This window comes from Eschscholzia californica, unplaced genomic scaffold (assembly GCF_041429995.1).
Source record: "Eschscholzia californica isolate CP2 unplaced genomic scaffold, dmEscCali1.0.p SCAF_4, whole genome shotgun sequence".
Classification (NCBI taxonomy): Eukaryota; Viridiplantae; Streptophyta; class Magnoliopsida; order Ranunculales; family Papaveraceae; genus Eschscholzia; species Eschscholzia californica.
In genome coordinates, this window is record NW_028238461.1 from 34,355,187 (window position 1) to 34,377,476 (window position 22,290).

Genomic DNA, 22,290 nt, shown 5'->3' on the forward strand with positions numbered 1-22,290 from the left:
AGTTTGTGGTTATCCAGCTCAAAACCAATTGACAATGAGTTGAGAGGACCTAGACATTATATTCTTGGTTGTTAGATACCCATTCTTCCATGTGGGACTATTCTCACACGTCCCCTCACGTGTGGCTTTCTTTGAGCCTAGCACGTGTTTTTTTTTCTTTCGGGTGACGTGGAGCACGTGTGGCTTTTAAGCCTATCACATGTGGGCCTAGCTCTAATACCATGTTAAGTTTGTGGACATCCAACTCAAAACCAATTGACTATGAGTGGAGAAGACCTAAACATTATATTCTTGATTGCTAGATACCCATTCTTCCATGTGGGACTATTCTCACAGTTGTGAATCTAGATTTTTCTATTAGTTGGAGTAACAAGTCTAGAAAGATGATCATATGATCAAACAATTGATTGTTTTGTTCGACTTGAAAGATGTCTGAAGAGATAATCAAATTCGGATTCAGGGTTCAGAGAGATAACACGATACAGAAGAGAGGATAATTGATTGGTTAAGTATACTTTTGTTTTGTTTTCTTTTTTTTTTTTATATTATGGCTTGGACCTTTACTACATTTAACATTTTATTTCCAACTTTACCTTAAAATTAATACAAGTCCTCAAATTTGTATGAATTAAACACCAAATACAAACCAATTTCATGTAGAAAAATGGACCCTTCACCTATAAAACCAAAAAAAAATTAGGGGCATGTCTAAGAACTGAGGTTCGTAATGGCTAAAAAGTCACACATCAATTTACTTTTGCATTAGTAAATATTATCCGTTTCAGTTCATAAACTTCATTGTGTGTAACGTAAACCTCGTTGTGTAACACAATTCGCATTGTATATCACTTAATTTCCAGAAATACTCCAGCAATAATTAGGCCATTGTAATATGAAGTTATTTTGCCTCGCCTTTCGAGGCTTGACACGACAAATCACAATTTAAAGCCTATTACTTGTCTATCGTTGTCATGGTGTGTTATGGTGTGTTTAACATCAATACTCAAGTATTTTTTGCCGACTCTCAACAACAAAAAAGTATTTTTTGCGGAGATAGTATCGTTTGGTGACGGGGTGAAGCTAGAACCATCGCATCGGCCCCCACCACCACCCCAACAGAGATCCTAACTTTTTTTCACAAAGTATGTTTTAATCTCCACTAAAATCCACAGCCCACCTAATTTAACAAAGTGAAGTGACCCACTGCTTCCTTTCCTTTTCTCTCTTAGCCCATTGGTTAGGCCCTTTACTTCCCTTTTCCCTAAAAATCTCTTTCCTTATGACTCCTATCTTTCTTTTCCTGTCTCCTATCTTTCCTTTTCCCTCTTTAACCACTTTTGACAATTGCTCGTCTATTCCCTCTCCAAATAATCATGTTCCACTCAGTTAGGGGAGTTCTATAGGCACCCAAAATGATTGCTTTTCACATAAATTTCCCACTCATTTTGCTTGTATAGGGAGGCGCCAATAGCAACAATATGGAGTGTGGCCAACAAAACTTACTATCACGACCCCCACCACTACCACCATCGTCCATCGCCTACAAAACTTACCATCACGACCTCCACCACCAAGGGCGGAGCCAGGATTTAAATCTATACAGGGCTAGCCTAATTTTTTTATAACTAAATTTCTTTCTTACGGTAGATATATTTGTCGAAAATAACATGTAACGCTAAATTTTAGTGTCAAAGTGCAATTTTACAACATTATTGTCACAAACCATATATAAAAAGTAAGAGCATACCTATTAAGAATGTGAAGTTCATCCGTTGCAATTATATCTGTTACTTTGTCCAAAAGACTGCCTATCAAAAGAAACATTTCGCAAAATATCATACAACAAGAATTTATCTATACAATAGGATAATTCATTGAATTAAAAAGTTCACAGAAGAGTATATTAGATCAAAGTAATATTTTCATTTCATTATGTATACCACATTTAGCATATAACAAAAGAGGGTATATAGCAAAAAACAAAAGATGTACAAAACATCGAAACCCATCAAATGACATGTAACTATACTACTTGAGTTGAGCCCTACGATCCTTCAACTTATAAAATTCATCAATTATTAAATCAGAATCGATTGTTTCGGCTATTTCTTTCTCGATGTGTATAATCTGCAATCTCTTAGGAAATCATCCTCCATTTTGCTACGAAGTGTTGTTTTGACAAGTTTCATCGCTGAAAATGCTCTCAGTAGTTGCCGTAGAAACTGGTAAAGTTAACACCAAACAAATCAATCTATAAATCAGACAATAAGACTTAGACTTTCTTGTTTCAACCAATTTCTTGCACAACTCTGATATCGTAGCTAAATTTTGAAATTCCGGATGGTGGAGCACATCATGCTCATAATGTAACAATTGACATCTCAAACCAATTATGTCTTGCTTACTAAAATCTTCTGGATAATACTTTTCAGCAAGAAGACAAATATCATCAATCTTAAACGACCTAAAAGCATCTGTAGGATCCAAGGTTGAACTAAGTATAAGAAGTTCGATTGTTTCATCAGTAAACCTTGTATTCAACTCCTCTAACTGAAAATCAATGGCGGCATTAAATAAATCTATATAACAATGATGTGCCATTGTGATATTGTCTTGTTGCCGACAAGAACGAAGTGAACCCACTACATAAGGTCACTCATATCCGGTATTATCACATCATTTTTGTTACAAAATGCTTCTACTTGTTTTATGAAAGCATCCCAACCATCTTGTCTCAACTCCTTAAGAAGTGATTTTGTACTTTTTACAAGTCTCATTGCATTGACAATATCTTGAGATTTTTTCTGAAGAGCTTGACAAAGCAAATCAGTGATCTCCATAATCTTACACATCAAGTGCAATATAAAAACGAATTCAAACGTTGTCACCGCAATGAACAAACCCTAGGATTCTATACTTAAAATATTAGTTGGTGCGGTTTTCATTAAATTTCTAAGAACTCCACACGTTGCACTAAACATATCAAGTGGGAGCTCCAACGAGTAGCCCCCGGTCGTTGCAAGTTGCCTACTTGGTTTAACCCCTTGCCCGTCTCAAGCTCATCATCTTCTAACAAGCTCGCGATTTCATTAACTCGAAAAGATTTTAATTCTTCTTGCCTTAGAGGTGAAGCACAAAGAAAATTAATGGTTGCATTCAGTGTTGAATAAAATCGATAAATAGCATTTACGTCTTTACATGCTCCAACTAGTGCTAGTTGTAGTCTATGGGCAAAGCAATGCACATAGTATGCATAAGGACAATCTCTAAGAAATAATGCTTGCAATCCATTTAAAGCTCCACGCATATTGCTAGCACCATCATACCCTTGACCTCGCATGTTTTCCGTATGGAGGTCGTTACGAATAAACACATTAGTTATTGCTTGCTTGAGAGTCAAAGAGGCGGTGTTTTTCACATGTACAATATCAAAAAATCGTTCTTTGATAGATCCACCATCATCAACAAATCGCAAGACAATAGCCATTTGCTCCTTTTGTGAATCATCTTGTGCTTCGTCGACAAGAATGCAAAACTTTGATGATCCAACTTCTTCTCGAATCTTGTTTCTTACTTTGTTAGCAAGGATTGATAATATTTCTTTTTGAATTGAAGGAGATGTATATTTAGCATTTTGTGGAGCATTTTCTAAGACAACTTGTTGGATTTCATCATTGTTCTTAGCCAAAAGTTTTACCAACTCAATGAAATTTCCACGATTCGACGAATTTGTAGATTCATCATGCCCCCTAAACGCACATGTTTGATAGGCAAGATATCTCAAACAATCAATAGAAGCCATGAGTCTTCGTCGATTTTTCTTCACTAATTCCTTAGACTGTACATTAATCATCTTATCAATATGTCGAGATGTCCACCCTAAATCTTGACAAGCTTTTACGGCCAACATGTGTTGAGAATTATGATCTCCCATATGTGTTAGGAATGCACATTTCGTTCCATCATTGACACTCTTCCATCTTCTAAATCCTTGATCGGTGAATGATGTACGTTTTGGCGGATTTATTTCAAAGATAAAACATGGAAGACAATAGGCCGCATCTTTTGTAGGAGAGTACTCAAGCCAAGGAAACAAGGTATACCAAGAATCTTGAAATCTTCGGGATTGCTTTCCAAACTTTGTTCTTGGGTAGTCTTTAAGGATAGGTTGATAAGGTCCCTCATTAAGATATGCACGTCGAAGCTCATCTTGTTTGTTAATAGGATATTTCCAAATTTGAAGGCGCAATCCCGGATCACGTATAAAAGATGTAGTATCAACTTCTTCTTCTAAAACATTCAAATGAGGTTGTCCATCATCGACTAAATTTTCAATGTTAGCTATAGAAGGTGAAGGTTCCAAATCCTTTTTATTGCTTTCTCTTGTTGAAGTAAAAAACGAATATAAAGTTTTCTTCCTTCGCTTGGGTACTTGAGGATCTTCGGACATTTTACCCTAAACTTAAATCAACATCAAAACAAAACAAATTTAGATGAATTTCTACTCTCTAAGTTACAAATATATCATGTATATATCTTATTAGGAGTCTTGTGTATAATTCATATATCCCCTAAACTTGTAAATGTGTAAAGTTACAATGAACATTAACAATTTCACCCAAATAATCTAAATTAGTAGCTCAATTTATCAAAATCAATAACCCTAACAATAATGTAATGGACAATGACTTAATCAAAATCAATAATCCACCTAAAAAATCAAATTTAGTAACCTAATAGTTATACCCAAAATAATCAAAATTGAAGTATTAAAAGTTCTATTGCTCTAATAAAAATCAAAGAGAAGAGGAAGAAACATTACTTACATTGGTTGAAGATAACAAAGCCTTGAATCCCTTAATTAGTTGATTTTGTTGTTGTTAAAAAAATAGAAGACAAAGAACTCAAGAACCCTAGATTTCACTTTAAATCTTAAATTTGTGGAAGCAATAAAATCTTAGAGAGGGATGATGATGATAGAGTGTTAGAGAAGATAAGAAGATGAGAAAGAGACATTGTTAGAACCCTAGATTTCACATTTTCACTCACAATATTCCATTCTCCCTTTCTCGGTTTGGAAGTGACGACCCCTTCTCTCTCTACTCTCTAGTTCTTTTCTTCCCATCAGACAAAGTAAAAAAAAAAAAAAAAAAATTGCCCCTGGCTGCTTTTACAAAAAAGCCATACCTCTTCATAAAATTAACGAAACTACCCCTGGCTGCAGCCAGGGGTAGTCTCCAAGTGCATCCGCCATTGTCCACCACTACCACCAACTTGGCGGCTCGTCCAAAGCTCCTAGTACACATCTGTGCCCAGTCCAAACAATTTTCACCCCTTAATGGAAGATCACACCACCACCGACACCAGAAACACCACTACAAGTAAAAACTATGCTTTCCACAAACAAAAAAAAGGCCACCACTTTGGGGAAATCAAAATAGTTTCCGAAGTGGAAAATTTTAAAAGGAATACGTGAAATTCTGGAGATTTTTCGAGAAAACAAATTTTAAGGGAAAACAAAACATTTCTTCATCCTCTTCTTCTTCATCATCTTCAACTCCGACCACCAACTCCTAGTCTCCTACCACCAACTCCGGCCACCATTTCCGGCCACAACCACCACTACCATTTTCTCTTTTTATTTCTTCCTCCTCTCCTCACTCTCTCTCTCTCTCTCTCTCTTATAGTTTGTCCCTCTCAATCTCATGGTCTCTCTCTGTCTCTCGTTTACAATCTCTCTCACAGTTCTAACGAAGGAAAGCTTTTCCTTCGCCGGAACAAGACCTCGAGGAGGGTTTCGCCTAACCCTCCTCTAGGGTTTCGTGGGCCGACCAAACACAAGTTCTGAAACTGCGATAGAGAGTTTAAGGAGAATGAGAGTGAGACCGAGTATTAGGGTTTGGTGATCGGAGAAACCGAGATACACTAAGAGAGATAGAGAACGAGATATAGTGAGAGAAGCAGTGAGAGCGATAAAGAAAGAGAGTGGGAGAGAGAGAGAAAGATGCAAATGATGATGGCAGTGGCCAGATTTTGGTGACGATGGTGGCGGCCGGATTTGGTGATGATGGTGGTGGCCGTATTTTGGTAATGATGGTGGTCGGATTCCGGCGACCCTTGCCGAAATGGAGAAGAAACGGTCTACAAATTTGTTTTCCCCCTAACAATTAGAAAATATACTGGTCAACTACAGTTGATCAGTTTTTGACAAAGTCTTCACACCCCGAAAACTATTTTGATTTCCCCAAAGCGTTAGGCCAAAAAAACAACTACGCTTGGATGATCGATGACTTAAAGGTCACTACAATTACTATCCTTAACTGACTGAAAATTTCATTATTTCTTTGTTAGACTATCTAATTTTTTTTTTCTCCCAATGTCTTTACTTGTTTAGCTTGGTGATAAAATTGGGGTTTTTCATCCATGCACTTCTGATATTCTAACAACCCCCACATTTTAAGTGGATAGACTTTTTTTTTTGCCTCTGAGACTTGTAATTTTCTAAGCTCTTATACCATTGTTAAATGGCTCTTTAGCTCCGAGTGGTTAGACATTCCCCCGACTCATGAAGTGACTACCTGCCCCTTCTACAACCAACACGGCATATCCGAACACAAAATAATAGATTTGCTAAACTAGATTTGCAAACATAACTCAGTGTATAAATTACATTCACCATAGTTCTCCCCATATCAACTTACACAAATGCTAGGCCAAACTAAAGGAAATCATAGAGTAAGATACATACTTAAGGTGATCAAACTCCTACCTCATCTTGAAGACTCATCGCCAGACCCGGAGGAATGGGTATTTGTCTAAAGCAGCTCCTGCATTGAATAGACTCAGACCTACAACGTCCAAAAGAGAGCAATTGTAGATAGAGGAACTAACCTTTAGAACCGAAGGGCAAAATGGTACTAAACGATTAGAATTTGGGGGTTTACAACTTTCATTAGAGCAATGGTCCCCATATCAGAGCTGTGGTTCACGCCTTCCTTCAAAGGAGGAAAATTGGGTGAGATGAACTTCTTGAGGAAGAAGCTGATATTTTATTCCAATTGCCTCAAATAACTTCTTCAACTCAAAAATAAGCTCGGTTCTCCGTATGTTTCTCTCGCCAAAGTTTTGATGGTTCATAGTATGATTTATATTGAGACACATCTTCATTTTGCTCGGGTTCTCAATCTCTTTCACTATTAACGAGTGTTTTGTAGACCAATACTTCGGCTTGCTATCTATGTATCTGCAGTCAAGAACAATCAAGAGAACTTATTAGACTACATTATCACCGAAGTACCTCTTAATAAAGTGGAGGTCATCGTTTGGTGGTCAATGATGCCACATCTGATTATATACTTTCTCGGATTGGCATCTTTACAAACACTAACCATTCAACAATCGATATTCCTCCAAATTGACATAATAAGATGGTAAATACACGATTGATGCACTTTAGAATGAGAAAAATAAAAACTAAGATGGATAGGTTGCTTACATTTGTATTCCCTTTTTAAGAGTATTAATGTCATCCATGGGAGTTGAGACGTCAATAGTGAAATCAACTGTGTCAGCCATCTCCGGACTTCTATAGAAATTGCTGATAGGTTTAGTGCTGAGAACAGAGTTCGGATAGTAGATTTTCTCCATATCGAATCGAAGGAACACCGTGGTCAAAATATTCATCTCTTCAACTATCATCTGCCAAAAAAGAGAGATTTGACATCAACGTGAAAAGAGAAAAACTAATAATCAGAGCTGATACGCTGATAAATCAATCGTAAAATAGGAATAGACTGCACAGTCTTCAAGCATAGGCAAGATTCTTCTAGTAAACATAACCAGGAGCTCAAATAGCTAATTTACAGACAAATCAAAGGAGCCTGAATCAATGAAACCACCCAACTATCACGTGACTTGTTTTTAGTTATGAAAATAATCACCTTAAAACAAATACAAAGAAGAGAAATTTTACAGGAAGCCTAATTTGGCAATAGGCACCTCTAGTTTTTTTTTTTCAGGTGAAAAGCACCAACAAGCGCCTTTCTCTTCAGGTTAAAAGCACCCCAAAGCGTCTTTGTCACGGCCAATGTGGGGGGGGGGGGGGGGGGGGGGGGGAGGGGGGGGGGGGGGGGGGCAAGGGAGTCTGGTGATCGGTTCATTGGCAGGAGCCTGGACTCCAACGAAGTAGCAAATTATCAAGCACCCTTCGAAAGAAAGGCACTCGAGGGTACCTATAGATAGCTACCACATAGGAGGTCTTATAGCCAAATCAACGGAGGTGTGCCTATAGAACTTCCCTACGAGGAAACCCCGTCAAAACATGGGAAGGCCACAATTACTTTCACAAACCTATCCATGCTACTCATGATTTTACTTGGGCATACATTTCTTTTGAGAAGTAATCTTAGATTACGTAATCAAGATATGTGCTAGTTGTGTCTAGATATTCACCTGCACACCATCGATTTTACAGCGATCGCCCACATCAAAAGGATGCATTACAAAAACAAAGATGATTGCTTCAAAGATTGTCTTGCAAGTGTTCTGGAACATGAAACCCACAACTAGTAGTTGGGATGTGATCACAAGAATCACTTTTGACGTTGCCAGCCCCATCACTAGAACAAAAACCACAAGAATAATCACTGATACAACTGCACTAGCTAATTTGTGAAGTTGATGCACTGCTGTCTTTGTGTCATTCAAAGAAAGAGCTAGAGCCCTTCGTTCAACATAAGCTTGTACCTACGGATATAGAGATATTAAAACCTAATTAGTGAACACAGTCTTAAATATCTTCTGGAGGATAAAAAAATTGTATAACATGTATGAATTTCGAAATCACTTGATATCTTAAATTTGAATGGAATAACAGAAAAAGCTTTAACTTATTCTAGTAATCTAGTTTGCCTTCTTAAGCAATTTACCAGTTGACTGAACACGAACTTCATGTTGCCTTCACATAAAAAATGAAAACGACAAAAAATGTAAGGGAGACAGAAAACTTACCACCCAGTTTCTGAAAGCAGACTTTCTAATTTGTCCCGTTTCAAAATATCCCTCGAAGAAAGGGAGTATAGTATGAATTTCGTCTCTGCTTAAGAACCTTTCTAGATCGTCCTCTACAATATACCTGCAATAACATAAATAAATCTATCAAAAGAAAGACTCAAACTTTCAAGAAGCACTAGTAACATAACATTGTAAACTTTCGGATTCCCCATATATGGGAACAGATACACAGTTCTTGTTAACTTTTGTATAGAGTTTCTTATAAGTAGAATTAATTCAAAGTTTCAAAATAACGAAATTTAGCGAGGAAATACAGTGCTTCATATGGAGGAGATATAGTGTTTCACATGAATCCAACAAGATCAAATTTAATGTTTCATGCTCATGCCTTGTATATCATTAACCGATTGCCTTTTCATCATTTTTCCTTCATTTAGTCCTTGATTCTTTTTCACGTATTTGTTTTCGAACACCAAAAAGCTACTCAAGTAAGAAAAAAATCTGAACGTGTCTTGCACCTCAGTGCCACCTCTAGGCTCTAGCCTGTTTTCGCCTTATCAACAAGGCAACAACATCAAGACTTATATCAAATGATAGGCTATGGTTCTGAAAAATGTAAACTAGTTCACATGATATTTTAAGGACTTGGATTGTATTCTCTGTCAATGTCGGAATATCCTCACTATCATATGATCAAGGGTGACATTTTGTGTATGTATAGTTGAACTCTCTTTCTACGAGGAAATCAAAATGTCGAATTTGCAACAAACGAGGAATCAAGCCTTAAATAATCTGAATCAGTATGACTTGATCAATTTGCTTATTGAATTTATACTATAAGATAAATGATTCATATCTTGAATCATTCAACATGAGATGCCGCCGCCTACTGTCGTCGTGCATATTTCTGTAGGGTTTAGAGGAAGCTTACGTAGATCATCCTTGAATCATACTATATAACATTTTACCATCATGAGGAGTTGTTTTAAGATCTGATCAATATAAGACTTCAAGAGATGCTTATGAAGGAATTTAAAAGTAAAAGTCTTCAACTTTAGCACAAACTCTTTGGGGTGTAAGGTTTTAAAAGCAATAAATGTTTTGTAGGAATAATTTACATTATGTATTGTTCATCGTGCAAGAAATAATGGTTGAGCAGTAGAATATTGGGGGGAATGGGAGAAACTGTACTTACTTTGCATCAGGCTTTGCTACATTTTTGAAGACCCTTTGGGCTGTAATTCTTGCTTCCCACTCGCTCGTAATTTCTGACTCTGCGTTACCAAAATCATCAATGGTTCTTGAAATCGTTGACAACCCTGAGTACATCACGTAATTTACCAATCTCTTCATGCTCCAAGCTGAAGTTGTACTCTCCATACTTAGCTTCCTCAGTCTCTCAATGTCAATCTTCCTTGAACCTCCCATTCTTCTCGACATCCTCTTCCCGTCTCTTAATCTTGCAGGCAACGACCTTCGCACAAGAATTTAAGGTCACAAGAATCTGTTTATTACTTTTCATTATAATTGGAATAAATTTTTCGTCTATAGTAAGTATAAACGGAGTAACACATTCAATGTAAGCAGATTTTACTAGGCACATTACCATCTTACCTTACAAATTATGTATTTACGAACTTTTAAGAGTTAGTACATCTAATTTCTAATGCTTCTTATTCAAATAAAATACTTTTACACTGATGGAAACCTATAAAACTCAATGGGGAACCATGAAACCTTTCTCCCATAAAGAGAAAAGGGGGGTTACTAGAATATTAAAAGTGAAAAACATAAACTGTCTATGTGGGGTACTTCTATGATTGTTCTTCAGCTTTTGCTATCCTCTTTCCCTCTTCAGGGCGGCCGACCACCACCGTCAAAAACCACTGTTATTCCTCTTCTCTTTGGTCAACTATTGTCACAGGATCCATATCAAGATCCAAGCAAAGGAGGAAAAGAAAAATAATAAAAGGTACAAAGGAAAGCGTAAAAAACTTTTCATTGAAAATTCCTACAGGAATTGTTTTAAAATACATTAAGTAAAACAGAATGAATTAAAAGTATATACCTTGAAGGAAACAGATTCTTGCGCTTTGAGGGTACCTCTTGGATCTCATCAAGAGGAGGACCTGATAATGAATCTAATATATAATGATGAAAAACACTTTCTTTCATCCTATCAAAGAAAGTAGCAACATGAAAAGATGAAGCTAAAACTTTCACTAAAACAATCTTGATTAACCAGATTGTAGCTCCAATTAGAACACCCAAAAGAGCTCTAAATACTTTTTTGAAGATTGGGTTTTTCCTTTGAACATCTGAACTAAACATAAAAGTCCAAGCTATAAGAATTAAACCTAACCAAATACAGTTTTGAAAACTCTTTCTAAGACCATAAACAAAGTAAAGTACTTTTTCTCTCAACATGAAATTTCTCTCAATGAAGAAAACAATAACTTTTATTACCCATCCTGAAACAAGTCTTCCACAAAAAATCACCATAATCATCAAAACCCATTTCCAAATTTCTAATCCCCATTTAATCTGATTTTTAAGAGATTCAACTGTTAAACTACAGATTAAACCAGATAATATCACTATAAATGAAACCCATTCTACTATTTTTCTTGACCCAAATTTTTTCTTCTTTTTTCTGTACTTTTCTCCCTCTTCTTTGTTTCTTTCTTCCCATTCATCATCATCATCATCTTCATCTGATGAAGAGGAGTTGTTCTTTTCTAGTGGATTATTAATGGGTTCTAATAGTTCTTCTGATTCAGCTAATTTTGTAGGCATGGGATGGTGATTATTTTCGGCTAAACGAGACTTGGGTTTTGAGAAGTTGAGTCGACGAAGTGTTCTTGGTGCTGGTGGAAGGTTTGGGTACCTTGGGCTTGGGAGTTCTGTTTCCATGGTAATGTGTTGTGGAGATTTCAGATTTTGATGCTCCATTTGAAGAACTACTTGCTCTGTAAAGGGTTTATCCTTATCTGGGTTCTGCATCTCTACTTCTCTCTATCTCTCACACTAGAAATTTCTTGAATACTGGTTTTAGTGAGAAGGAGAAGACTGAAGTATCATAATAGTATAATACGATGCCCCTGAACTTGCTACTGAATGCGAATAAATGCGGAAAGAAAAGCATAGAGGATAAAAAACAAGAATAAAGATAAAGAAAGACAATTACATAAAGTCATGAGTCTACTCTTTTTTTTTTTTTTTTTTTTGTTGAAATAAGTCATGAGTCTACTCGGTCAGTTCGTTTTGAATGATTTATTTTGAAAACCCTAATTTTAAGCGAACATCATTAATCACCTGTACCCTCATTAACTTCTATACAATAATACAATACAATGAAAAAGTTTAATTTATTTTTAAATAAAGTTGTCATTAATTTTAAAATATAAGTATTATAGAAAAAACGAAAAGTTTTTTTTTTTTCAGAAATGGGATAATCCAAAAAAGAAATCAAGTCTTTTCCCTCCTCCCAATGACTAAGATTTGCTCTCCCATATTTATCTCTAATGGTTAGGATTTACTCTATCAAAATTTGAGGGTTCAGATTTCATTGAAAATCAACCAAGGATTAAGATTATAAGAAAGAACATATTTTTCAGATCCCGTTTTTCTTTGAGAAGACTTAAAGATATCCCACATTATTGTTGAGAAGCGCCTATACCTGCAATGTGGGGCGCATATAAATCACCTCACGTGACGCATTTGGTAGAATTGTCTTTGCCCAGCAGACACATGTTATACTTCTCCACAAACGAAACAAAAACTAAAGGAATAACTTGCATTTATGAAAATTTAGAAGACTATGTCGAATTGATCACACCTTTGGGATGCCAATCGGAAAATACTCATTTCTCTAGTTACAAGCCCAACACACCTAGACAAGTTAACTTTATTGTCATATTATTTTCACGACTCCTTAGTGCTTAATATATGAGACAAAATATTATTTTTAAAAATAAAAATACTTAAATTAAACAATCAAAAAATATAATGAAAAAAATTAATGAACATCTTATGTCATAAAATGTAACTAATGAAAAGTAAGCACTAGATGCAATTGTCATAAAAAAAGAGGTAACCTATTCTATATTTTCTCGGTTGGTGTGAATGGTATTTTCTCTCAAATCATGATCAAACAACATAGTGTTTAATGTTAGTGTTTGCTTTTTACATTTCATAAAGTGATTTTCATTAAGTGCGGATTGCCAATTTTAAGTCGTTTTATTTTCACTTAATCACTTTTCAGTGTTAATACTTTGGACATTTTTTCTTACACTTACTTCATAAATGGTAAAAAGAATTTGTTTTATATTTATCCTAATGTAATAAGGGTTACTTAGACACTGGCTCCAACTATTTAGTGATATTAGGACTACTCCTAAAATGAAAATGTGTATGACGTTGGCTCCCATTTCCAATTTTTCCGTTAAATATCAGTTAAGTGGTTCACGTGCTAACCACATGCTTGACTTTTGACAAAAATACCCTTCACAAAATATTTAAGTTTATTTAGACATTGACTCTCAGTTATTCACCAATTTTAGGACTATACCCCTAGAATGAAAGAAATATTAAGGAAAACAAGTTACCCGTAGTCCGAAACGGATTCGACCCGTTTGCTTAGATATATTACATAGGCTACCGATGGGAAACATGTAAAAAAGGCTTACTTTAGTATTTGACTGCCCAATAAGTCTAGTTGATTAGAAAAATTAGAGATTGTCTCAGATATATAATCGTTAGATACAAAGTATAGTTTTTAGTTAGTTTTGAACTTGTTACTTATAAGATGAAAATCCATGTGCATGGTTGTCACACGACCCACTTTACTGATATTTGACGGAAAAATCGAGAATGACTCATTTTTATTTTGGGGTGTAGTCCTAATATCAATAATAGTTGGTGGTCAATGTCTAAATAACATAAATATTATATTAAGGGTATTTTTTCCATAAGTCACGCGTGTTGTTTGCATGTGAACCACTTAACTGATACTCAACGAAAAAATCGAGAATGGGGGTCGACGCCATACATATCTTCATTTTGGGAGTGTAGTCCTAATATCGCTAAATAGTTGGGGGGCAATGTCTAAATAACCCACATAATAATGACCAATATAATCATAACTAAAAAGAAAACCTTTGATGATTGATAAATATAAAATGAGTTATTCCCTAATAACCCCCAACTTTGTGACCAGCTTCCTGCCTAGCCCCCAACTTTATCAAAAATACCCAGATGACCCCTCATTTTTCAATTACCGTTATAACACCGTTAACCAGTCATCTTTTCTCTCTCATCTATCTCCTCATCTCTCTCTACCACCTCATCTTCTCGCCACCTCATCTTCTTCATCGGCGAAGGTCACCGGCCGACCAATTTTCCGGTCGGCGACCTTCAAACCCTTATTTTTTTATTTTTTTTCTTCTTCGTCCTCTCTCTCTCCCGTTTCTCTCTCTTCTCACTCTCTTTTTCTCTCTATAATGACCAGCGAAGGGGGGAACCCAGACTGACGCCCGGCGACGGGTTCCCCCTTCGTCGGCCATTATAGAGAGCGCGGGGGTGAGAAGAGAGGGGAAGAGAGAGAAACAGAAGAGACAAAGAAGAAGAAAAAGAAAACATGAGAGAGAGAGAGAGGAAGAAGAAGATGAAAAAAATAAAAAAATGTAGGGTTTGAAAGTCGCCGGCCGGAAATTGGTCGGCCGGCGACCTTCGTCGGTGAAGAAGATGAGGTGGCAGAGAGAGATGATGAGATAGAGGAGAGAGAAAATATGTCTGGTTAACGGATTTATAACGGTAACTCAAAAAAGAGGCTCATCTGGATATTTTTGATAAAGTAGGGGGCTAGACAGGATGCTGGTCACAAAGTTGGGGGCTATTTGGGAAATAACCCATTCAAAGTTTCTTTATTACTTTTGCGAAGATTCTTCCCCTCGCCACTCATCTTTCACCTATTCTTTTCATTCAGCTATTCTAATTCCTCACTAATTATGAAAACCACCCGACCGACATGATCTCACGTGATTCCTTTCACCCGCATAATTTATAATTATTTGCCATTTATGTTTTCGACACAAAATATTCGTAACTTTTAAAACAAAATTTAACTAAAATCACGAGCTTAAATTAGATACTTTAAAATTAAGTTCATTACTATTCATTTTTATAGGATTTGAAATTAATATAGAAACAAAAGTCATACACCTAAAATAAATAGAAAACAAACTACATGCACTTACACCAAAAATAATTTGAAATTTAATGTAGAGTAATTAAAGGTGCGTGAGAGAAAGGCAAACACCTTTTTTTTTTTGTTGAAATGAGAAAGACAAACACCTAGAAATTATAAGTGCACAACACCCTAAATTTCTCAATTTACTCTTTAAACAAGTAATTTTTCCCTCGTTTCCTTTTCTTATTACCTTTGTTCCCACGGACCTTTTTTTTAGTGAAAATCTCTTTTTCCAAAAGATTTTAATAAGCATCATATTTTTTTTTGTTGAAAGTTAATAAGCATCATATTGGTAGGCAAAACTGTAAGGATGACTTTACCTATTAAGGGTTGAAATACTTTGGTAGACTACTCGATGGATCCAACTTCTCCCACTTCTGAGATCCATGTGTTTCGTTTTAAAAATAGATAAATATAAATATATTCATTTAATATGTCCTTCATTTCTAGAAGACTTTAGCAATTGAATAATGAAATATAAATATAGCAATAATGTCAAATAAGGTTTCTTTATTTTGTTGATTTTTTATTGGTCCTATAGACTTGCCTAGACGTCAATAAGATGCTACTTTTAAGGACCTTATAACAATTACTTATGAGAAAAAATATATTTAAATACTCAAACTAAAAAAAGACGATTTCAAACCAATTTCTCTTCTTGAGAGCATCTCCAATGCAAAACTTAAAAAAAAAAAAATCTATTTGGCTTATGTGTTGAGTCTCAATTGAGATTCTCTTTCTTATGTGGCTAACTTAAGTGTCTCTAATTCAAGTCCTTATCCAATGCAACACTCTAGAAAACTCTAATAGATACACATGTCACACATACATTTAATAGGAAAAAGTGGTTGAGAAAGAAAGACTTTCTATTGGTCCAAACATTAAATTTGATGACTAGGACACTTAAGACTCTCAAAAGAGATCTCAAAAATAGAGTTTCTAGTTGAGACATCTTAAAACTTAATGCTTCCACATCATCTTAAGATCTCAATTGGATTTTGCATTGGAGAGGTTATTTCTCAAAAAAATTCTAAAATTCTAGGTGGCACTTGAGATTTTAAGATTAAGTCTTACATTGGAGATGCTCTGAGGCAAAAATAAATGAGCAATTCTCTTAGGAATAGTATGTTTGATCTACTGTACAATATAAATAAAATCTATACTCATTGTTCACAAGTTTGAAGTTCATTCATTGGGTTTCCAACAAAATGCCAGGCCTTCAACAAAAAAAAAAAAAAAAATGCCAGGAGAGCTACATGTGTTATAGTGTAGGGAAATGTTGAATCTATTAAAGATTTTGATTTAATTTGTGACATGATGACTCACTAGGTGAAAGAAGGGGCCAAATCGTAGTTAAACAATAAATTTTGTATCTTCTATAAAGTGAGTCATCAAATTACAAAGTAAGTCAAAAATCTTTTATATCTCTCCCTAAGTTGTAAACATGACAGATCTGATGTGGAAGTGAGAGAAAGGTTTTTTGAGGAGAGAGATGCTCTGCTGTGACTTCAGCAATCTCTCCCCTTTCTACCTTGAGAAACCCTAATAGCTACCGCCGTCACCATCATCAATACCCTTAGAGTGCATTAACTGAGAATTTGTGTCATCACAAACCTTCCTACTTAATTTTCACCTCATCATGCATCAAATCCATCTCGTAATCACCAGTTTCTAGCGTGATCCATCATTAAATTTTCTTCTCCTCTTTGCATGCGAGTCAAAATTACTCCAGAAGCCTCTTTCAGCATTGGCCACTAATCATCTCAAACGTTAATCCAACTGGTGGGGTGCTTTGTCCCGAGAAGAACAACATACACGCCATCAGGGACTCGGTGGGTAAGACTCTTCCACTTCTTTCTTTCTATTTTGTTTTTATTTGCCTCGACCTTCCCCCCTACCTTTCTTTCTCTAGTTTTTCTTGGTTCTTTGGATTTCTCTCTGGGTTTCTTGTTTTTGTTTTTTCTTTTCTTTTGGTCTTCTTTCTCTCTCTCTAGCATGTCATTAGTCATTTCCGGCGAGTAGAGATTTCTGGTGGGTGACACTCTCACCAATCCCTGTGCATGCATGGCACTCACTGGCTTTTGCTTCATCTTCTCCCCTCTGGTTAGCCAGGCCTCTATAAATTTCCAGTTCATCTGTTACTTCTTGGCACTGGACTCTCATCTATTTATCTTTTATCCTAATCCCATGGCAACCCACTTTGCTCTCGCCCCTCGGGGTCGTCTCTCTCTAAAATGCCAAAAGCCCTCAACTAACCAAGACCTTCAAACCATCAATCAAGGTTATGTGGCTAGGTGGTGCTGTCCTCAAGAAGCAAACCTGGCTCATATCAAACGCATGTTGTTTTCCCAATCTATTTTCTTCCGTGACTGCCATTACTCCTCTGTTGAAGGTCCTCTAAACACCTTCCTCATTAAACCCAAGAGCTTATTCATCTTGAATGCCCTCAATTTCGGTCGTCCCTGGATTTTGAGGGGCATGCTTCTTGTTCTTAAACAAGTCGATTTCCCCCTCTCGGAAGGTGTAGATGACCTGTTTTTCGAGCCCATGTGGTGCAATCTTTATAACCTGCCTATGGCCATTCAGAACAAGGAGGATCTCAATGTTATTTTTGAGCAAATGGGTAAGATCATCCAGATCAGGCCTCGTAATCTCAGTTTCGTGAACAACAAAGTCATCCGAGCTCATTTTCTCTATGATGTCCGTTCCCCTCTGTTAGCCACCATCAACACTGTCTTTGTGGACAAAGAAGTTGATATCAACTTCAGCTACCAAAATTTCCAGGAGCGATTTGTCAGACTTGCAGGATTATCGACCACCCTCTAGGTCATTGCCTTGAGCTGGAAGATCCCTCTAAAGATGACAGTGACCCTATGGATACCAATGTGATACCCACCCAGATTCGTAACCCAGAAGAACCATTACTCATAGCCCCTCCACCATCCCCAGTTTATCAGCACACCCCTCCCCACCTGCTCTTTACTACTTCGGGTAAGAGAACTAGAGAAAGTCCTTCCCACCACTCTATTAGCTCTGACGAGCATTCAAACGATTCCAATGAGTTCCAGTCCATTCTGTTGGAAAATCATGAGGCTAGGAGAATGGTAGTCGAAGCAAGGTTGGTCAACAACAATATCGGGGCTCTTGCAAATCAAGGAAGTGGGAGTGTCGTAACTCCACCGGAATGATCTACTCGTAGGCCTCACCAACATCTGCCATTACTAGGCTTTTTTATTTGGGCCGGCATTTCTCATTTAATAAGAACAATAACTCATCTTTTTTATTTTGTTTTGTTTTATTTTTTGTGATACTGAGCCCACCTCAATCAACGGAGAAAAGAAAATCTATCTAAAGTAGTCAGTGTTGCGGACCACATGCAAGAAAACTTTGCAGCATATTTATTCTCTTTAAAGATTGAAGTCCAAGATATAAACAACAAAAATTAAGATATAAATAACAAAAGCTTGTCATTTGGATGAGGATGAGTTATTCTTTCTGGCTATTTGGTCCATTAGAGACATGTTCTTTTCTAATTGATTAGAATTTAGAATAAATTAATATTTTACGCAAAAGTAAAAGTTAATATTTGAATATTTTTGGATGATTGCAACAAACCATTGAAACACTTGCATAGAAAGAGGATGAAAAGTTAAAAGAGAATGGCATTATTCTTTTTCTTTTTTGTTGTTGAAAGATTGGCATTACTCTTTTTTTCTTTTTTTTTTTTGTTGAAAGAATGGCATTACTCAGGTAGCAATTGTTGCAAGGTTCATAGCTAATAGGATAAGGCCCATAATCCTATGAATGAGTGATACAAAATTCTATAGGCACCCCTTAATTGCAATACACATCACCAATTGTTCAAGGTTCAACAATAATATAAGTACTTTCCAAAAAATGCTAATATAAGTAGGGAAGAAATATAGAATAATATTGAAGATTTAAGGGTTAATTCCTATTAGGTGTCGTTTGGCACACAAAAGCAGAAGAACTTTTACTTCTAGTAGAAGTAATTTTGCTTTAATAAAGTTAAAAAATATCAAAAGTATATTTAACAAAGTAGTTACTTATAAGTAAAAAAAGTCAAAAAGTTAGTTTGACAATATAATTTACTTTTATTTCCTAGACTCCCTCCTCAACTTTCTCTCTCTATAATCGTTTTTTGAAGAACACTTCCGCGATCTTGGTTTCCTTCGACGGAGGGAGGGATCCCTCTGTCAGAATTCCCTTCACTTTAGAAGGGATGTTATTCCGGTTTATTATTTATCGTTTTCGTCATCTATTCAAGGGTTTTGTAGTAAATGTGAGTGGAAAGCAAGATGAAAGTAATTTAAAAGGAAGATGAATTCGCCAATTCTCTAAGATGCATCACCGGATTCATCGTCACCATCGTTACTAATGTCTTTTATGATTGTCTGTATGATGTTGCCACAACTCTTTGAACGATTCGTTGAACAAATTGACAACAACGATCTACAGTCAATTGAAGTTTGATTGGAGATTGCAGAATTCGGGTTATTTCAAAAACCAATTTATATGATGTTATTAGAGGTATTGGACCCGACACGTAAGGGCCTGACCGCCTTCCATACACTGGTCTCCACCTCCTTCTAATTATTGTGTTCCGTCTCCTTCTAATTATTGTATTCCACCTCCTTCTAATTATTTGTATTAGGGTTTCTAATTTTATTATAAAATGTCCAGACGATGACTAACGTCTGAAGAGTCAAGATCAGACCTGAAGTCTACTGGGTCAACCCGGCTTAAGGCAGCAAGACCACTGAGCTTCTAATGGTCCACCGAATGTTCCCCTAACTGGGAGGTCGGCCAGAAGAAACCAGCCCTGCAAGACGCCTTGGCATGGACAAATTAGCCCTGGGGTCATCAAAGGAGTAAGAGGGGTCCACACAGGTTCGGCCAGTGTCTTACGCCCAGAACCGAGGAGGCAGCAACGCCAAGCGACCTACCGACTTAATCCCGAAACTTCTAGAAAGATCTCAGTCGGCCACACATCTCGAACTGTTTAAGCCAGTTTGGACTCCACGTATCTGAAGGAGGAAACTTCTTCTTTAGAGTCTATCAAACCGGCAAGAAATCTACGGAGAATCCTTGAAGTTAGGAACTTCCACGTATCAAAGATCTGGGATAGATTCTGAGAGAAACCCTAGATACTCAAAGAAGGAAACTTCCCCTTTCGGTTTGACGGCAACCGCCTCACCACGACCACTAATCACAGTCGGCCTAACATCGCTTATAAACCCCCCCCCCCCACACCGTCCTTCATAGGACACGATCTCTTTACCCTAAAAAAGATTACAAGAAACTCAGAGTTCTAAAAACTCGCCCTTCAAAAGGAAATATTCATTCTTTTACTGCAAATAGCACCTTGACTGGCTTGAGCGTCGGAGCGGTTTTCGAACCCTTTGCAGGTTTTCCCCCTCGGGAACAGACGAACAAGAGCAAAGAGCTGGAGCAAGGAGCAAAGAGCAGGAGCAAAGAGAGAGGAACAGGAACCATGAGTTGGAACAAAGAGAAGAAGAGCAGAAAGCAGAGCTGAAAGCAGGAACACAGAACTAATCAATCCCCAACATAACGGAGGATTTGAACTTAACGGAGGCTGTCATGCATCAACTCCCTATTTCGTGCTGATCTGACGGAAATCCATTTTTTGACATCAACACCACATTGTAAACCAATATCAATAAGCAAATTTGATTGTATCTTAATCTCTCTTCTTGGTTAGCTTCTCTTTCTCTTTCTCATCTTTCTCTTGGTTGATTAGAACATTCAAGTTTTATAACTTCACATGGTATAAGAGCCAAGTTATATTTTTTGAGAAACGATGTCTTTCACCGAGGACTTTAACTCTTCTGATACTACTACTACTACTCAACTTAATGCACCTTTTGATGTTCATCACTCCGATTCACCCACCACAATTCTCATCACCCCACTTCTTTCTGAGGATAGTTATGCCTCTTTGTCTCGAGGTATGAAGAAGGCTCCTCGAGCCAAAGATAAACTAGGTTTTGTTGATGGTTCTTTCCCAAAACCTAGTTTTCCCAATGATATTGACTCTTGGGAACGTTGCAACGATTTGGTTGCAAGTTGGATTATTAATTCAGTCAATCCTAGTATTCGCTCGTCTATTCTTTATGATGATAACACTGCTGATATATGGCGTAACTTATTTGATTGTTTTCATCAAACTAATGCTCCTAAGGTATTCCAACTTAGACAAGCAATTTCTTCCTTGAAGCAAGAGTCTTCTGATGTCTCTACTTATTTTACTACGTTGAAATCGCTTCAAGATGAATTAAAATCATTAATGGTAATCGAACCATGTATTTGCAATCATGGCAAGTCACTTATTGATCTTGTGAATTAAGTAAGAACAATGAAGTTTTGCAAGGACTACATGATCGTTTTTCGGCTATTCATAGTCAAATCTTAATCATGGATCCATTCCCGTCCCTTATTAAGATACATAGTCTTGTCAGCAAGAAGAAGTTCAGCAAAATATCATGCTTGACAATCCCATGGTCTCGGATTCGACCATTCTTGCCATTGGTCAGTCAGACCAATCTTCCCGCTTCCGGTTGGATCGTCCAAACCAATCAGACCGAGGTGATAAATCTTGCCCGAAACGTCCACGACCCTTATGTGATTATTGTGGTCTTCATGGTCACATTAGGGCCTATTGTTATCAACTTCATGGTTATCTAGACCATGTTCACAAAGCGAGGTCAACTTCGGTTGCAACTGTCCAACAAGACTTGGAGGTGCCTGCAGCCACTTCAATGTCGGTTGAACAATATCGCCTCCTCGTCTCTCTTCTTCAAAACCGCGACCAACATCCTACAGGCACCCCCTCAATCGATCCTACCTCTCCCTGTTGGGGTTTACACCCTTCTACTAGTGTTTATAGCGGACATAAGACATCTAATGTCTACACTAATATTCCCAGGATAACATGCATAAGCCCATAATAATACTAAGTAAAACTAGAAAGATAAATACCTTATTCG

General features: G+C 36.8%; 3 protein-coding genes across 5 annotated transcripts; 1 reads left to right on the forward strand and 2 right to left on the reverse strand.

Annotated features, from left to right (window-relative positions):
* Nucleotides 1-1,747: 1,747 nt before the first annotated feature.
* On the reverse strand, nt 1,748-5,196 carry LOC147544271 (uncharacterized). Of its 3 annotated transcripts, none has more exons than XR_015239630.1 (2): nt 4,827-5,196; nt 1,748-1,808 (listed from the first exon to the last, which is right to left on the reverse strand). XR_015239630.1 is itself a non-coding variant. In XM_086672831.1 (2 exons), exon 2 carries the CDS (start codon nt 4,448-4,450, stop codon nt 2,945-2,947), a length of 1,506 nt encoding a protein of 501 aa, XP_086528957.1. In that variant the 5' UTR covers nt 4,451-4,456; nt 4,827-5,196; the 3' UTR covers nt 1,850-2,944. The 3 variants fall into 3 exon arrangements, 2 of the variants coding, with proteins under 2 accessions (XP_086528957.1, XP_086528958.1); XM_086672831.1 differs by lacking the exon at nt 1,748-1,808 and adding an exon at nt 1,850-4,456; XM_086672832.1 differs by lacking the exon at nt 1,748-1,808 and adding an exon at nt 1,850-4,461.
* Nucleotides 5,197-6,626: 1,430 nt separating this feature from the next.
* On the reverse strand, nt 6,627-12,347 carry LOC147544272 (mechanosensitive ion channel protein 4-like). The gene is made up of 6 exons (XM_086633040.1): nt 11,081-12,347; nt 10,208-10,486; nt 9,010-9,133; nt 8,452-8,745; nt 7,496-7,698; nt 6,627-7,243 (listed from the first exon to the last, which is right to left on the reverse strand). Exons 1-6 carry the CDS (start codon nt 12,013-12,015, stop codon nt 6,973-6,975), a joined length of 2,106 nt encoding a protein of 701 aa, XP_086489166.1. The 5' UTR covers nt 12,016-12,347; the 3' UTR covers nt 6,627-6,972.
* Nucleotides 12,348-21,104: 8,757 nt separating this feature from the next.
* LOC147544273 (uncharacterized) lies at nt 21,105-21,650 on the forward strand. The gene has a single exon (XM_086635668.1). It carries the CDS (start codon nt 21,105-21,107, stop codon nt 21,648-21,650), a length of 546 nt encoding a protein of 181 aa, XP_086491794.1.
* Nucleotides 21,651-22,290: the final 640 nt, after the last annotated feature.

What these genes read in the sequence shown, in the direction of transcription:
- LOC147544273 (XM_086635668.1), top strand. Translation starts at nt 21,105, where the DNA reads ATGTCTTTCACCGAGGACTTTAACTCTTCTGATACTACTACTACTACT.
- LOC147544271 (XM_086672831.1), bottom strand. Translation starts at nt 4,450, where the DNA reads ATGTCCGAAGATCCTCAAGTACCCAAGCGAAGGAAGAAAACTTTATAT.
- LOC147544272 (XM_086633040.1), bottom strand. Translation starts at nt 12,015, where the DNA reads ATGCAGAACCCAGATAAGGATAAACCCTTTACAGAGCAAGTAGTTCTT. An exon ending in GTAGCAAAGCCTGATGCAAA is followed by an intron (nt 9,134 to 10,207) that starts GTAAGTACAGTT and finishes ATGTTATTGCAG; the next exon opens with GTATATTGTAGAGGACGATC. An exon ending in CTTAAAAAGGGAATACAAAT is followed by an intron (nt 7,244 to 7,495) that starts GTAAGCAACCTA and finishes TCTTGACTGCAG; the next exon opens with ATACATAGATAGCAAGCCGA.